We start from the raw sequence: 12,636 nt of genomic DNA, 5'->3' as shown, positions 1-12,636 counted from the left end.
AGTTGCGTACAAATTTTTTTTTTTTTTTTGGAAAACAAAAAGCTTTTGAAAAGTGTTAAAACTAACACATATGTTTAAATATCTTTTCGTTACCATGGAAACAGAAACACGATTAATAAATAAGACATTTTCACCACATGATCAACTGCATTCATGTGGTACTCCACATGAACACTGCCGCCACTTTTAAAGTAGAAGAACACACAAAAATTTTGTCGCCATGTCAATCTTAACGTCAAGTTGTTCAATGGAACTGATCATTAAAAAGAATGGTGTGTTCTGAAATGCTTGCCCACGAGATTATCAGTGAAAAATGCACCCGTCTCTAAATATGAAAAGCCTAACAAGTCCTGAGGACGAGGTTGAAAGCTTAATTCCCCAGGCATTCTTTTCGCTTTTTACCTTTTTAAATAAAAAACCGAAAGCCTTGGGAGGATTGTAAAATACTAACAATTTAGAATATTTTGTCACGTGTTTTTTTTGGGTTACCCAATGGGTACGTTACCCAATCTTGTTCCCAGGGCTTTTTATCGCTTTTTTAGGCAAAAAGCCTGGGGCTGGGGAAACAAGGTTGTCTACTATATGTATTGTTTTCAGCACTTCCATGTAAAAATTGCCTTTACCATTTTTTAGAAAACGCTGGAATTTATGATGAGCAAAAACACTTTAAAAAGATGTTAAACTTTTCGTTAATGAACTTTTAATACATATTTGCATTTTCCACCACAAAGGTGAACATTCATTATTGTTTTTTTATTTCTTGCATTTTTATGCTCTATCATTCAAAACCATGTCGGCGTTCTTCTCTTTTGAACTGCTGCTAGATCTTTCATTTCGATTTTTTTAATCGAGATGTATCTAACAGTAGTTAATACATCTTGCGCCCTAACATAATTCATATACTAATAACTGACAGTTATAAAAAAAATCTTTGTCGTAGCTAGCTGGCTACGGCTAGAACTATTGTTTAGGCATGAAACGTTATACAAAGCTTTTTGCGATTTAATCTAGAAATATCAACTTCTTCTTTTAACGGTTTAATTGGCAATGCGTGTAAAAATGCTGAAGAACACAAAATCTCTGAAACAACAACCCTATCATATTGTAGAAGAACTACTTTGTTCATCACTAACATACTACCTGGCAGTAAGCGGGATTCGATCCGCGGTCCCCAGAACTGGGAGCCGCAGACGAACCCACTACACTACGTGCGGGAATATGTTAGTGATGAACTCAGATAGTTTATCCGGATGGTGTGTATACATGGTGTATATACACATATACATAAGCCATACAATATGACTTACACGCATTATACTCGCCCGTCATGATCAGAGGTCTGATCGGGGTGAAGCATTCTCTGTTGAGAATGAAATACGGATGTGCTATGATAAATATTCACCTATAACAACCTTATCGTCAAACTATTTTATCTTTTGTTCGTCACTTCGAGATTAAAAAACACCCAAAAATAAGGGTGATTCTCACCAGCCTAGACCCGGGCTGTCACGGAGCCTAGGATTCCTGGGAACGAGATTGGCTGAATTTTGTTAACGTTGCGACAGTAGTTGGCCAACAATCACGTTCCACATGACGAACAAAAAGACTGTCGTCGAAAGTTTTTCCAAAAAATAATCCAGAGAATAAAAATGTGGAAAAAATATTAAAAACATAGATAAGAAGCGTGATTTAAAAATGTATTGTACTGACTTTGAGGAAAGAAAAAAGCACTACCAAATTGTATTTATGTTACAAAAAGAAAAAATTATAAAAATGGTTATGGATTCATTTTATAGCACTGCATTAACTACTGTTGCCTAGTTGCGACCATCTTCGTAAACAGGGCAGCTTTCCTTTTAATTTGACGATCTTTCCGTATCAACGGCCAAGAGACTGGGAACAAGGTTCAGTTACAACATTTATAAGTTACTTATGCAGTGTATTGTGAAATTAAAAAAAGAAAAAAAATGACTCTCAACACATGCTGTTCAAGCTGTCGAATACATATTTACAAAAATGTATGACAAACAGCGTGCCCACTTTTTTAACACTGTTGGTGGCGTTTGGGTGCCATTTAGAAATAGTGGGAAGAGGTGATAGAGATGGGTGGAGATATGGGGTGTGTAAAAAATGGGAGGACGTTACTTTTTGTCTGATTCAATGTTTTTTAACACCACACAGTTCAAAACAGTCATCCAATAATATCACGACGTAATGCTATCATACGAAAGAACTCCAGAACTAAGGAATTTAAAATTCCATGAATTATTTTGCCAAAACAAAGCTAGACTCAAACGGATTGTGGTCTTATTAACACGACTCGTAACAATTTGCACCTTAAAATCTTCGTAAAACCCAGCTTTTGATATATTTAATGAATAATTAAAGGTGAAATTGATAACGGTAATTAAGAAGAAACACAAAAAAAATTGCTGGATTAAAAATAATCACAAACACATATTAATATTAATAACCCCCACGTTTTCTCAGCGTGTCAAATTATACAACACCACATCATTCGAAACATTTCCACTTCTCCATGCGCCAAGCCCCGTATTTCCTAACCGATTGAGATAATATTCGATGTATCGTTCGATTCCTTCTAGCTCGACACATAGATATGTAAAACAGGAGGACGAATGTTCCTCTTCACAGTTTATTTTATCATCTGTTTCGTCTTTTCTTCTCTTTACCAGTCCTATGTCAATATTTAAACTACTCGGTCTCTTTTGCGGATTCGTTTTTCTTTCTCTTTCAACTTTATCAACTGTTTTATCAACAATATCAGCCAAGATTTTCTCTATTTCTTCAGCTATTCTATTTTGTGATTCATCATCTCTCTCCATTTTATTTGCTTCTGGTTTTACAACAATATCTTCCTCCATATCTTTAGTTTTAAATTTCAGAACTTTTTTCCTCTCTTAAATAGTTGTCATAAACTTTCAAGAAAGAAAAAAATTCTTCTGTATTGTTTTTATCAATTTAAACTTTTTATTATTTCGAATTTTAAGACTCACTCGAAAGTCATCATCTTCAAAATGCATCGGTTTTACCATACCATGTATTGTATACGTTTAGAAACAACCGAAGACAAAAATTTGACGTCTTTAATTCACCTCGTGATTTGAAAATGTCTTTAAATGATACGCACGTCTTTGCTGAATGGATAAGGGAAAGGTGAATAGTGAATCAAATCATTGAAACGCAAATATATATATGAATTATTAAAAATTATATCTATTTTCTCCTAGTTAAATTGATATTTTTTTTAACAACAACACACAATTAAGGGTCCTTTACACGATTTTTTGATCCATTGTACATCAACCATCGGTTCGACTTTATAAGTTAGGTTTTTTTTGGAAGAATTCTTAATGCTTGAACATGAAATATTGACAAACTAACTGATACTTTCACTGTTAAACGTCTTAACAATGTTTTTTCTACTAGTTCTCTCTTTTCGCTCGGAGTTGCAGGGAGAAATCTTCGCAGTTGGGACAGGGATTTATGAGGTCAGACTATTTTGGCATATTTTTAGCAAAAAATATTTTGAAAGGACTTAATTTCGCGGAAATACCGCAAATATTTTTTACGAATAAAGTATTCTTATTACTTATTTATGTGTGCTACCACAAAACGTGAGATTCGAACCAAGCACTTTAAACTTTCCGGTTTCAAGTGACAACTTTATGGTATGAATCGTCACTCCTGCCTACTTTTAGTTGACCGATGATCAATCTTTGTTGACTATAAATGGTGACCAGCAACTGTGCGATGGTACATGTCTATGCTAAATAGTGCAGCAGGTGGTAATTAGTAAGGTCGGAGTTGAACTAGACGAAAGTTAAGACTCTCAATCCCAAATGACTTCAGTTGTGAGACTATGTTATATTTTTTCAAACGGAAAATGACTAAAATATTTGCACAAAGTGGTACAAAATCAAACCTACTTAGTTTTAGATTTTTGGCGCTATTAAAGCTGCCCTTTTTACGCCGTTCTTTTGAAATGAATTGCAAATTATGAATGAATTGCAAATTATTATCCAATTATATCTACGTTGGTACGTAAATTGTAATAATGTCAAGTCATCAACCTCAATCCCAGGGCCTGTATCGTTTTTTTATATGAAGATGAAACGCGCCAAGTTGTTTAATCATAACACAAAACAAAGACCTGCACCAGGTTGGTAGGCAAAAAGGATGGACAAATTGTTCCACATCTTTATTTTTACTTAAACTATCCATCTATATAGCTTTTATGTTTGGAATGAAACGGAAGGAAAGAGGACGAGTGGAAAAGTTATAAAAGTATAAAAAATTATGTGAATTAATTATTTTGGAATAATTTGTTCGGGTGAACTTTGTTTTTACTAAATTAGTAGTTGTCAAGTGAAAAATAGTTTGTGAACTGATAGCAGAACTAAGAAGCAGTCAATTTAAAAAAAAAACAGTCATGGTAAACTATGGTAATAAAACCAGTGAAAATTTAATTTCAAATTTGCATCTGTAAACTTATTGAGAATTCTGCTACAAACGGATCATCGCACAGCTCTAAATGTTAGGTTTTTCCTTTAGTGCCAATATTTTGCGGTTATACGCAATTTTGTCTCCTTCTTGATCAACCTCGTCCCCAGGCCAATTTTTCTCTTTCTTCTTGATACGCCAAAAAATAGTGATTACAATAAAAGATATTTTCATTTGACCTTCATCTACCACACCTACTTTAGACATTCTATATTTGCGAAAAAACTGCCTTAATGCTACTAATTTACGCAGGTAGACATTTCGCCGGCCAGAAAATTAAATTATCGCGGATATAAATTTTTTGCGGATAATTGTTTGCAAAAATTTCATGAGCATTAATTAATTGTTATTGAAATTATTTACGAGGGTCCTGAGAATAGGGTCCTAGCGCATTTAAAGCTCATTTGAGGTACAAAAGCCGGCAAGCACAGCAATCGCTAACTAGACAACCGCCTAAGATATTAATCCTATTTTTATGCTGAGCGCTAAGCAGAAAGGATAGCCGGGGTTTAAACCAAAGACCTCCCACACTGGAAGCGAACGCTCGACCACAATCTTTGCAAAAACCGTTGAAATGTTATCCATATAAAAAAACATTTCACGGCTACAGAGTTTCAGGGAAATAGCCAAAATCAGCGAAAAGCTCTAAAATCTTAATGCTTTTTCTAAATATATTTTTGAAGGCTTAACAAAAATTAAGGATTCAATATTTTTGTAAGTGTATAATGTTTTTGTATTAAAAAAGTATTTGTTAGGTTCGTAAAGTAATTCTTTTATATATTCTATATATATATGTAAGTAAAAATCAACTAATTCAAACAATATTTACAAAAATTTAACAGATATACACAAAAGATAAACAAAAAGAACAAAACGTAAAAAAATATTAATTACTGGGCGGGATAGATAACTAACCCCGACCAACACTAGCATACCGTGTTGTACACTGTTTAGCTATACACAATCCTACACATAATCATTAAGTATACCTTTCGAGATTATAAGATTATAAGATATATTAAAATTTGTATTTACAGCACTTCCTGCTGCCCGCCTCCGCCCCCGCCCCCTTCTCCACTCTTTTCGCCACACACATTCTACCAATTTCAAACCAGGGAAAACCCGAAGCCGAAATTTATTAACTAAATTTATCTGATAACAAAGAATTTGCTAATTTAATTTTTCTTTCTCTCATTAATAGTGTAGACAGCAATTTCCAGGTCTTGTGTTTAATCTCTAAGTTCACCTATGCTATATATAATTTATATTGTCAGGTTCGAAATAACTGGTTTATATAAATGAAGGCGTGTTTGCTTTGTACTGAGTCATCATGAAATCAGCCGGGTATGGAAATTGCCTCGATTGGTCATACGAACAAAATCCTGTATCGCTGTTCGAGTACCTAGGCTGGTCAAAACCAGTACTGTAAGGAAATTTATCAGGGTTACTAAACTCTGATGACATCGAGTCAAATCGTGTGTTTCTCGTTGGTTCGGGGAAATAATTAGTCGGTAGTGGTGAACGCCTTAGGTATGGATAGGGTTGGGGCATTTCATGTCGCTGTTGGCTGTAGTTATACAAATTTGACATAGCAGGATAGTTCCAACGATTTTGGTTTAAATCATAGTAACCTATCTCACGTTTTTGCTCTGTCTCTTCCTTAACTTCTTTGTCTTTTTCCGAACCTTCGTGGGATGGCTCACCTGTTGAAAATTAAGAAAACAGATGTCAATGCACCAATCAAAATACACTGTAAACCAATCTAATCAATCATAATCATTTCTGAAAACCGCAACCAAAAGAATACGTAGAAACTTACCGTTGTTGGTGTCGCATTTCTTTGCTGGGATGCAATCGTCTTTTACGCTGATTTTTCTTTTCTCTCTAAAAAATAATTTTCAATTTGTTTTAACTCCGCTATGTGGGTTATAAACCAGTGAAGCCTGTCGCATATTAAAAATATTTCCATTCCAGCAAATGTCTTGAACCTAGGACGATATCCTTCTAGCTTGAACTTACCAATGACAAGCTCACTTCTGTTAAACTTAAAACATGGGTGTTTTTAAACGCTTGTTGCGAACGTTATACTCACCTTTTTTCTTTCTCGGGTTTTCGGAAACCTTTCGCAAAAGGGTTGTGCTCAATTTTCAGTTGTGTGATCTAAAAATCGTAGTGAACAAATTAATATATCCCAAATAAGACTAATTGACTTTTGCATATAAAATTCATAATCTCGCAAGTGCATGCGTACGTGAGAGCGAGGTCTCTCTCACGTCATGGATAATGTCCACTAGCACGCCTTACCTAAACGTTTTTTACCTGTGAATTTTGATACGCCGTCACAGCAATGAACTGACATTCCGGGAATGTGTATGTGTGGAAAGGTTGGAACTGAACTGCGTAGATATCACATGCTGCTACAACATGAATACGAGGTTGATATCTGTGCATCGAATTTAGGATCATCTAAAGCAGAGCAATAATAATAAGCACTCCCTACAGTCGCATAAAACGGGATAATTTTCCTGGCAATAGTGTCTCCGAAGAAGGGTGCACTAATCATGCTGCAAACGGAACCCAAACTATGGAAACTTATGGTGTTTTAATAAACTTAAGAATAATTCATATTCAATATGTACCGTATTTTTTTACTTCTAGCTTGACCTCAAAGGCGGAAATAATTTCTTAACCGAAATCACCGGGAAAAAATCGCGAAAATAAACGCATACGGTTTAAAATTGAAAAGTAAGAACATAAGCAAAATCATCATGATATATGGAAGCAATACGAAAAATCTTATATATACACTCTTTTCCAAGTTAATTTTAATATACAACAATAAAGACTTCACATAAAGTTGTACTTACATGCCCATGCTGGTCACACGTGTTATTGGTTAATTTCACTTTATGAAAAGCAATTTGTTGTTTCGCCCACTGGTTACCTGTTAACGGTGACTCCGGATGAATATAAAATCGGGATGGAGGAAGAGGTTCCGATTTCCCAGCTACAACCCAGTTGAAATGATGAAATTTATATCTGTTATCGTCAGCTGGTACAATGTCAAATAGAACAAAGTACTTTGTGTTCGGCTCTAAACCTTGTAAGCTGATTTGCGGAGAGGGAAACATCCTCCTATTAAAAAACAAACAAACAAAAGTATTGAGAAAGATGTTGGTACAGAAGGGGAAACTTTCTCAGCATCAAGCATCAAATAAAATTTACGGATAACTTTATTTGATTTACTTTTAAAAACACTGAATTTCAAAATTCTTCTACATAAAGTTTATTTTAACCAAGAGTGTTTTTAACTTATTTTACAGTAACTACAACTATTTTACAGTAAGACACATTTTTTTTATGCTTTTTAAGTTTTGTTCTTTAAAAATGTAGAAATCGCTACAGGAAATAGAAAATCTTCAAGCTGAAGACAAACCCAGGGAAACTGTTATGACAAATAAAATATTGTTCGTAACAAAAGGTGAAATTTAATTCAGTCGCATCGCATGGTAGCCACTAATTTTAATTCGAATTTTAATTTTATTGTATTTATGCATTCGAGCGCTTTTTACCGGACGCTATCAATACTTAGCGATCGAAGTTGAACTTCACTTTTAAAATCTGATCACTAAATAAAAAATTACCTTCCTGTTTTTGTGATGATCATTTCCGTACAATGTTTATTAAACCGTTCCATTAAGCCTTTGTTTTCCAGTATAACTTTAATCGGACTATCTCGGACTTGCGAATTATTTCGTCGCGACATTCTTGACCATAATCGAGCAGAGTAAGGCGATATAACATTTTGGTTTTGAGGCCAACGCAGACAGTTCTCATACTTGCCGAACTCGGGATAGTTGTATGGGTCTATGTTGCCTAAGTAAAATACAATACTTAAATACAAAACTTAAAGAATTATTTTCATGCTAGCCAGTAGTTAGAATAAATAATTGTCTTGCTCATTCAAAGTGTGTGTAAAAAATCGATTTGTTCTTGCAGAAATTAGCATGCTTACGACTTGACAACAATAAATTAAATTTAGTCAGCTGTCACACCACTATTCCAGCCACCCATTACCACTACGCTGTTTTTTTCATGTCTATTCCTGATTTAGAAAACATTCCCCGTAATTTATAATTTCAAGCAAAAAAGCGTAGAGAAGCAACAAACCATTATCATTGAAGCATTCAGACTTAATTCCAATCTCTTGCTGCTTTGGATATGCCGAAGAATACTCTTGGGGTTGTGAATAAAAACAGTTTTGGAAAGCATTGCTATTGATGATAGGACTTGGTATGACGTCCTGATTTTTTGTCATGTCGTAAGTGTTGTCGTAAGTGGAACACGCAGTGGCTGCAGGCGAAGCATTTTGATAACCGCATCCAATAGGAGTTTCCACTGTCGTTGTAGGTGGTGTTGTTACATTCCCTTCACCGTACCAGACGTCACTCATAATAATAGTTTTTGTCAAAGAAAGTTATCTTATTTAGCACAAATCGTTATTTTGACCAGTTTTTAGTCAAAAATTTCACCAACTTGGAGAAAACTGTCGCCCAACTGGATAACAACACTTCCTTCGGAGATACAAACTTTTTCTACAGTTTTCACACGTGGCTTGTCAAAGACAAGATAATTTCTTTATAAAGGTATGAAAAAATACGTAAATGGCTTTTGTTTGGGCGAATAAAGAGAAGTGTGACGCAAGCTTTCACGATCACAACACAAATAAAAAGGCGATACCCAAAAATATATTTTTTTACACATTGCGAGGGAGAAGTGTCATGGATGAGGTTTTCCTTACAAAGAAATTCGATTAATAAGTAAATATTTTTATTGTTAAAAAATTGTAGAATTTTTAGTTTGAAGTAATATAATATTCAAATATATTTTATTGTTACTTTGTGCTTTGAGTTCATCAATTTTTCTTTTGTCCTTCCCTCCATATGGCAGTTTCATAATTCGAAGTAACGAAAACAGCTGGTGTACCTCCTCCAACGCCTTGTAACAACATAAGTAAGGCCAGGTTTACACTAACACGTTATGTTCATGTATTCAATATTTGGTTTGATTTTACCAGCATAAGAAAATGTCGCGTATAGCCTTGACAGGATATTAAAATGCTTTTGCATACAAGCAAAAATTATTAGCAAGCAAAACTTTTAGAATTAGGCCCTTTACCAGGTTTCTTATAAAAAAACAAACGTGTATTCAGAATAATACAGCTTATTAAAATTTTATTCTTTTTATGAAGATCAAAGATGAGAAAGCAATATCTATTTCTTTGCTGTAAAAAATGAACCTGCAAAAGCCTATTGTTAATGCTTGCTCATATGTGTGGCAATATTCAACGACTGACCACGGAAGTACGATATCCGCTCACATCTTTTAGAGTACGAGAGCTATAACCACTAGTCTACGGCGGTTTTCTCTAAGTTATCAAAAGTGTATAGCCTGCAAAAAGCAATCGACAACAAGAACATTTAATAATTACGAAACCACGTTTCAAAAAATGTATTCGACGAACAGGTTCGTCTATAAAAATACGGGAGGCATTGACTTAGATAGATATGATATATTCCCTGTTAAAATAAGAGTACCAGGGGCGGATACAGGATTTTTTCTCCTTAGACGGATTTGCGAAGCTACGCAAAAATTGCGCGTGATAAAACAGTTTGGGCTCTTGGGGGTGCTGTAAGTTCCCCAAGTGGGTCTGGGGCTTCGCCCCAGAAGCTTTAGCTTATTTATCTATTTCAGCACTCAAAAATGCAGCAGACATAAACTTTACATGTCCATTTCTTATATGTTATTGGAAAAAAAATAACCATAAAATTCATAAATAAAAGCCAAATAATGTTTTCAGAAAAATTAATGCTAAAATTAGCCAGCCAGCAAAACTTCTTCTTTCTTCCAGATTCACATCCAGATAAATGAAATCCAAAAATAACATTTTTTAAAGATAAGAGGATTAAATTAATAATCCAGTCAAAGTCTTCTTTCTTTGTTCAAAATCTACTAAAATTTAAAAGTAAATTGACCGCAGCAAGTAGAAGACGAAATCGTCTTAACATCAAGCCCCGGCCCACTTGCAAGAAAGAGAGATGTTTCACATACTAAAAGTAGAATTTCGCAACGACGAAAACAATCTACCAAAAAATATTTTAAAAAGACCTTGCGATTGTGGTAGCCTCAAATCCTGTCATCAAAAGGTTTATTGATTAAAACATTCTGCCATTAATCCTTAGCACACTCACCATAGAATTATCAGGAATTTTTGTTAAGTAAAAAATAAAGTCGACAACGCGCAGTCCGGCTTATTTGGGTGCCTGTTTATGTGGCAAATTCTGTAACGTTTAACGCCGGGCCACACATTTACTTGTGGCTTAACCCGACGTTTCGACATCGGGTCTCCCGGCTTCCTATATTATACCGCTATTCCCCTTAATAATAGCCGTATTTTGTGTGTTCAAAATGGTTACGCGCAGCTTTTTCGGAAAATCCCGGCAAAATCCCGCAGAACCCGAATTTTACGGGACGAAGGAATATGAAATGGATATAAGGCTATTTTGAAAGCTGTGGTCTGAAGTTGGTAAGTCTGTTATTGTCTTTTGAAAGCTGTTTATTTTTATTTTTTATATGTTTTCAAATAGGTAAATACATTGTTACGTTTTTTGGCCACATGCAAATCTCTAACTTTCCAATTTTAAGATTTTGACTCCAAACGTTATATGACTTTAACTGAGCTAGCTAGCTAACTAGCCTTTTCATTTAGTTTGATACAACAGCTTTTTATTTTAGCCAGTATTATTTCTATTTGTGTTATTTTACAAATCTAATTTTACTAAGTTGCAACTGGAATCTAGCTAGCTGTTATTGAAAGTAGCCTAATAAATACAGTTAGCTAGCTACAAAAAAATTTTTAAATCTTTCTTACGCCTAATGAAAATGCAGTTTCGCCTATACGCCTGTTTAACTCTGTTCAACTGTACGAAGCGCTTAGACCGATGTTAACAACGGCCTGTTTTGTTTTAAAAAAAGGTATTACGTCTATACATGTGTGCAACACCGTTTACCTGTACTAAGCGCTTAGCTCGTTGTTAACAACATATGCAACACGGTTTACCTGTATAGCGATCAGCCCAGTGTTACCAACAGAGTGCATTCTGTGTTTTTATGTAAACCGTAGTTGCAATAAAAAGGGTATAATTCCTAAACGCATGTGTGACACGGTTTACCTGTACTAAGCGCTCAGTCCAATGCTAACAACGGGCTGTTTCCTGTGTTTCTGTTTAACTGAAGTTGCAATAAATCTTCTTGCGGGAAAGGTTATTATACCTATTGTTTACCTGTACTAAGCACTCAGCCTGGAGTAACATTCACCATGAAAATTCTTCGAAAAATGAGAAAGGTTGAGCGACTTTTGTGCTATGATGGGGTAACAAGGAGTTGTAAAATGTGTTTTTATTTTAGCTAAAAATTTTTCAAGAAATATATTGCACCGAAAACACCATAATGTTGGGTGTGCTTTACTCGATTCACGACATACTTTATACCTGTACTAAATGGCTCCACCTGAATGTGTGACACTGTTTGCGGTTCTTATTAAACGCTTCACTGGGCGTTCAACTCTAAACTGTAGAGTAACTTTCGGCTTAACCCAGCGGTTCAATGGCAGGTGTCCCGTCTAGTATATTAATAATAGCGGTTATCTACTTGTCCATCCGTGAGCAAACAGTCGTGCTATGGGCACACGAATAGTGCGGAAGTCAAAGAACGGATAATCCGATGCATTTTTCCACGGGCTAACGGCTGCTCTATTTGATAATAGGTGTATTCTGTTCGTCTGTCCACAAGAAAAACGTCGTATTGTGGGACACGAAATTGCGTAAAATTTAAAGGCGTTTGACCTCGTGGTTTTTTTCCACCGGTTAATGACTAGTCTATTTAATAATAGCTGTACTCCGTCAGTCTGTTTGTATTTGTGTTAATCAGGCACGAAATATTTTTCGAGATCTAAACAGAATCCCATTTTCACTGATTTTGTTTTTGCCGCTCGCACATAGCATGTAGACCAATCACCAAACCCGATGCCAATTACCGATTTAAGTTCTTTGC

General features: G+C 35.1%; 1 protein-coding gene across 1 annotated transcript; it reads right to left on the bottom strand.

Annotated features, from left to right (window-relative positions):
- Positions 1-5,651: 5,651 nt before the first annotated feature.
- LOC130612514 (T-box-containing protein TBX6L-like) lies at positions 5,652-9,148 on the bottom strand. The gene is made up of 7 exons (XM_057433834.1): positions 8,695-9,148; positions 8,169-8,400; positions 7,392-7,659; positions 6,844-6,990; positions 6,617-6,684; positions 6,344-6,408; positions 5,652-6,227 (listed from the first exon to the last, which is right to left on the bottom strand). Exons 1-7 carry the CDS (start codon positions 8,975-8,977, stop codon positions 5,815-5,817), a joined length of 1,476 nt encoding a protein of 491 aa, XP_057289817.1. The 5' UTR covers positions 8,978-9,148; the 3' UTR covers positions 5,652-5,814.
- Between the last annotated feature and the right edge of the window lie 3,488 nt (positions 9,149-12,636).

The sequence above is a fragment of the Hydractinia symbiolongicarpus genome, chromosome 10 (assembly GCF_029227915.1).
Source record: "Hydractinia symbiolongicarpus strain clone_291-10 chromosome 10, HSymV2.1, whole genome shotgun sequence".
Lineage (NCBI taxonomy): Eukaryota > Metazoa > Cnidaria > Hydrozoa > Anthoathecata > Hydractiniidae > Hydractinia > Hydractinia symbiolongicarpus.
The sequence above is the reverse complement of the archived record's forward strand: the minus strand, read 5'-3'. Positions and strand labels throughout refer to the sequence as shown.